The sequence below is a fragment of the Alligator sinensis genome, unplaced genomic scaffold, assembly GCF_000455745.1.
Source record: "Alligator sinensis unplaced genomic scaffold, ASM45574v1 scaffold63_1, whole genome shotgun sequence".
Lineage (NCBI taxonomy): Eukaryota > Metazoa > Chordata > Crocodylia > Alligatoridae > Alligator > Alligator sinensis.
In genome coordinates, this window is record NW_005842811.1 from 462,037 (window position 1) to 466,836 (window position 4,800).

Consider the following 4,800-nt stretch of genomic DNA (forward strand, 5'->3'; position numbering starts at 1 on the left):
AGTCTAATCCCTCTTTTTTTTTCAGTGTACCTGTCTGCCTCATGCACTAGGCTGGAAGTTGCGGGTGCATTTAGTTTGGATGATGCCTTCTGGCACAGATGAGAAGTTGCAGTTGTATTTTTATTCTTTTAATCAATGCACTCGTGGCTGTGAACCAATGTCAAAATAATGCTGGATACATCTGCAGCAAGAAGCACTCCCCTGGGGCCCAAGACCCTATGTGGCCCTTTTCTTAAATGCTGGTTATTTCTTCTAATACTATTTAAAAAAATGCTATGTAGTCTAGTGTTGTAATAAAATGGCTAAGAATTGGATGGTGTGAGTCGAAGGGTCTTGTCTTTGTAACAAATGCTGAATTGTTGATGGTTCCTATGCTGGAAGATGTTTCAGATTCCTGCCCCCAACAGACACACACTCCCATCCAATACAGGTTTTGTTAACTTTTTGTGCATGACAAACTGAATGTCAAGGGGCGGTGCGTGTAATTTAAAAGGTGAGATTACATGCTAGCATATTAGTGCTAATATACCTTGCTAAGACACTTTTGTGCCTGTGTGCAAACAAGCTATCTGATTCCTTGTTGGGGATAGCCAAGCAGGTTTCTGGGCACTGAAGGCTCAAATGTTCTTCCAGGACATTTGGCCAGGCCGTTAATTAGAATGGCAGCAGCGTTTGTGCCATTCTCTGCCTGAGCTTCATCTATACGTTTCCCTTGTCTGTTTAATCAGTTTGTACCTGAAAGTCTTGCAAGCATCTGGGGTGGGGAGGGGGAAGCAACCAGCATTATTTTTCTCCATCATTAGAGAAACTTAGACGTAGTGTGTTAAGTTTTAAGTTGGGTGGAAAGTTAGGGTAGACACAAAAGAAATGAAGCTGATCGCTTCAGGGAATAGCAAGCTTGAGTCTCCCCTTATTTACAGCATGGAAAATTGGGACTTTCTCTCTCAAAGTCAGTAGGATCACGGCAGTCTAAAACTTTGTGGGAACCAGAGGAGAATTAGGCCCATTTGTAGGTGTTCAGATGGCCCCCATTGTCTGAAAATACTCTTTCAAAAAAAACAGGAAGCGTTTTATTTGAGTTTACATTATAAGACAAGTGGGACATCACGCATGATTCAGAAGAGTGATTCACACGTCCATGTATTAGCATCAATTTACTGCAAGTGCGAAGTTACAGAGGAAAACTCTGTACCATGGAAATCCAGGGTGGCTTTCTTCTCCCCTTTTCGTTAACCTGAAAAGGCAGGTGCCAGCGTGCTCTGGCACAATGTATGAGTTGCCCCCCTGATCAGCCAAAGGTGTTGAATGCGCCAGCAAATGAAATATGACTCAGAGGAATGTGCAAACCTCTTTGAGGCTTTGACTGCAAGAGCTACAGGCTCTTGTGACACAAAAATGTGAGCCAAGACCCATTGAGCATCAAGGGGTTCATAGATCAGAAGATAAAACTGGTTGGGGTTATTTTGCTTTGTAGTTTTTAGGAGACATGGGCAACAGGGAATCTGCTCTCATTTAGCATAATAAAATACTAGTGGCTGGACCCTGGTCCCTGGTGAGGCTGCTTCACGCTGGCCTGCCAGTACTGAGTAATAAGTTGCATATCCAGTGGCTCCTATACTCTGAGCACTCTGTCTATTATCACACAGCTTGTGGCTGGCAAAAAAAAGCATTGGCAGAGCCCCACGGCCTGGGATCAAGTTGTCCCTTGTCCTCACTGCTGGTTCTGTTATGGTGTTAGTGCCAGCAGCACAGGTGTGGTCACCTGGGCTCAAGACTTAATCCCAGCTCATGGCAGTAACTAGGAAGCTGCAGGAAAAAGGAAGCCTAGTTTATATGAGCTTTCATCCTGCAGCGAATCCCTGGTACAGTATGGCAGAGGTTACTGGCATCTTCCTCTTCTGCAGTAAGGCTGGGTTGCTGTACAGCCAGTGTCTTAAGCCATTAGCGGATGATCAAACGCCGGTGCTGCATGTACTGAGACAATGAAAGTTTAAAACATCATGCCTAATTCAGATCTCACTTTCCCCTGTTGCACACCGGTATGTACCTCCACTGAATGCAGGGAGCTTGTCTTGATTTCTGTCAGTGCTAGTGAGATTAGGGTCCCACATCCCTGAAGGAGATCTCAACAGAGGGCTTTATTTGCCTTTAGCTATTTTGTGCAGACTCCTTTTCAAGCAGCCCCTGAATATTCTGCGGAAGCTGGATGAGTGATAAGGTCCTTTTGGACATTTTCCTCCATGGCCAAGAGGAGGAAACTTTCCTAATCATGTTTTGAAACCAGTGGCAATAAAAGACCTTTTTAAAAAGCTGGAGTTGGAAAGCCAGGCAAACCGTTCCTTTAAGAACTGCTCATCCGTAAGGGGAACAGCAGCAATCAATATGTTACACAGAGCGTGTGCTTGGAAGATAAGGCCCTTGTCTCCCCAAAGCAATTTTGCAGCATCTCTATTTGCTGAAATACGTTTGTGCAAATGATAGATAATACCTACTAAATGTGAGATATTTTAAACGCTTGATTATAGGACCCATCCACAGGCAGGTCCAAGAGAAATGGTTGCCTTGGAGGATTGATAATTACATATAGATCCCTTCAACCCTGAAGTTGCCAGTTTGAAACCCAACCATCTCCGCAGGAGAGAGGCATGGTGGCTGAGGTTAAAGGGTCTTGCTTTAGACCCAGGGGGTTGAGTGTGGGCCTCATTCCAGCCTTGGGCTGAAGGCCACCTCGATCAGTCCAGCAATAAGTGGCTGTTTGGCCTGGGGAGTCAAAGGGGGCCAGATGTAATGATGGCTGTGTTGCTCCTTTGCGTGCTGTTAGCCATAGGAAGTGGTGTGCCTGATGGGCCACTAAGATTGTGGATGGACCTTTGACATTTTTCCCCCCCTGACATTTTAGTAATGAGCAAAAGTTGTTGACATCCGGTGGCTGTCGGGTGGCCTCTGTGAAATAGGTGCCAATAATCAGGTGTCTGCCTAAGCCCCAGGATAATGTGTGCCAGCATTTCGCCTCTGTGTTGGAAGTCCCCACAGAGAGGCCAAAAACTGAATGTCCGTGGAGGCTGAGGGCTTGTCTGCACGTACAGGTATTCCTGATTTACCCTGTGGCTGGTGGGTGGGGGAGGTGGATGGAGTCTGGAATAAGAGAGTCCACACTCAGCGTTATTCTGAAATAGGCAAGTCAACCATATTCCCCCCTATAATATAAAATAACTTTCATCTGGAGGCAAACCAGGAGCTATTGTCACCTGCCTCCAGACAGACACTCCAGGAGAGGAATGAATTGCCTCCAGCTTTTCTTCTGTGGCTAAACATAAGATGCCCTTCCTCCCCCCCTTACCAGCACTAAATTCTCATGCACCTTCTTCATGCTGAACAGTCGCTGCCGGCCGCTCCGTTTCCATCTGCCTTGACGTGCTGGCTTTTAGGGATGTCTGTCGCATCTGTGGCTGCACAGAGGCTGAGACAGGGAACGGCAATTAAAGGGTTGATATTTTCATTTTTCTTTTTTACCAGTGCACATGTCAAAACACAATTAGCAGAGTAGAGTTAATGCAACAGTGCAGTTAATACTGAAATATAAATAGAAATCCTTTACTTCAGTGGGATCAAACAGATGCTCAGCGTCTTGTGAAAACCAGGCTATTTAGGTGCCTAAATATTAATGTAGGCCCGTAACTATAGCTCCTGTTTCTAAGAATCTGGGCCTCAAAACCTAACTGCTCTTGTTTGTTTTAGGATACTGCCGGACAAGAAAGATACAGGACCATCACCACAGCCTATTATCGAGGAGCAATGGGGTTCATCCTCATGTATGATATCACCAATGAGGATTCTTTCAATGCAGTGCAAGACTGGTATGGGAACATGCGATTGTTGGTCATCTGTCGTCGTCTTCTTTTTTTTAGACAGTCGTCTTTTTGCTGATGCTTGGTGATGTTTCACACGGGTTAGAACTCATCTCCTTTCCGTCCTTCCCCTCCCCCCTCCTTGTTGCTTTGCATTATGTTAATCTTCATCATTCATTTGAAATTCAAAATAAATGTTTCAATGTTTAATTTCTTATGAGGGGAAAAAATGCACAACTTCACTAAATACTACCTTTTTAAACTTACAAAGGTTTTAATGAACTCTAGGGGTAGATAGTTAAAGGTTCTCGTTGACACGTGGCATCTTGGGGTTACTGATATTCCTGCCACTACAACTCCCTTTACCAGTGGTTATACAGACAGGCTGGTTGCACGTGGCCAAACCTCATTAAAGCTTGATGAAAATCAAAAGGGTAAGGGTAAAATGTTCCAACGCATTAATCACATTTTTTAAGTAATCTGGGGCCCTGTGCCAAAGTTAGTTTTGAAAATGGGATTTGGGTGCTATTTAAAACTTAATCGGAGGTCTCTACATTATTGCTATGATGCCTCTTAAAAGGGGGTTAGTCATCAGGTTTTTGCTATGGTGCCCACGTCGTTCTGTTCGGTGCGTTGTAACCACGTCAGAGCCTTAATTGTTGCTTTATTGAGAATGTGGAGCTGGACTTTGGAGCCGTATATAAAAAGTCAACTGCCCAAGAAACTTTCTCTTCTTGAGAGAGGTCCATGATGGCATGCGGGGCAGAGTCGAGGTTGATGGCGTTCTACCCAGCCCCTCCCCTGGGAAGCAATGTCAACTAAGGATGCATCTTAGGATCAATCCTGCTCATGCTGTTCTATGTAGTGGGGCTAGACGAGGTCATTTCAGTCTTCATGCAGGTATCACGATTTGCCTCTGAACTAGACAGGGGGAGGAGCAGGGAGGGGGCCT

At 45.0% G+C, this 4,800-nt stretch overlaps 1 protein-coding gene across 1 annotated transcript in view; it reads left to right on the top strand.

Annotated features, from left to right (window-relative positions):
* Positions 1-4,800, top strand: part of RAB3B (RAB3B, member RAS oncogene family) — a 117,569-nt gene that overhangs the window by 90,761 nt on the left and 22,008 nt on the right. Inside the window, exon 4 of the mRNA XM_006035181.2 lies at positions 3,739-3,857. Coding sequence (XP_006035243.1) covers positions 3,739-3,857 — 119 coding nt within the window. The remainder of the gene's footprint in view (positions 1-3,738; positions 3,858-4,800) is intronic.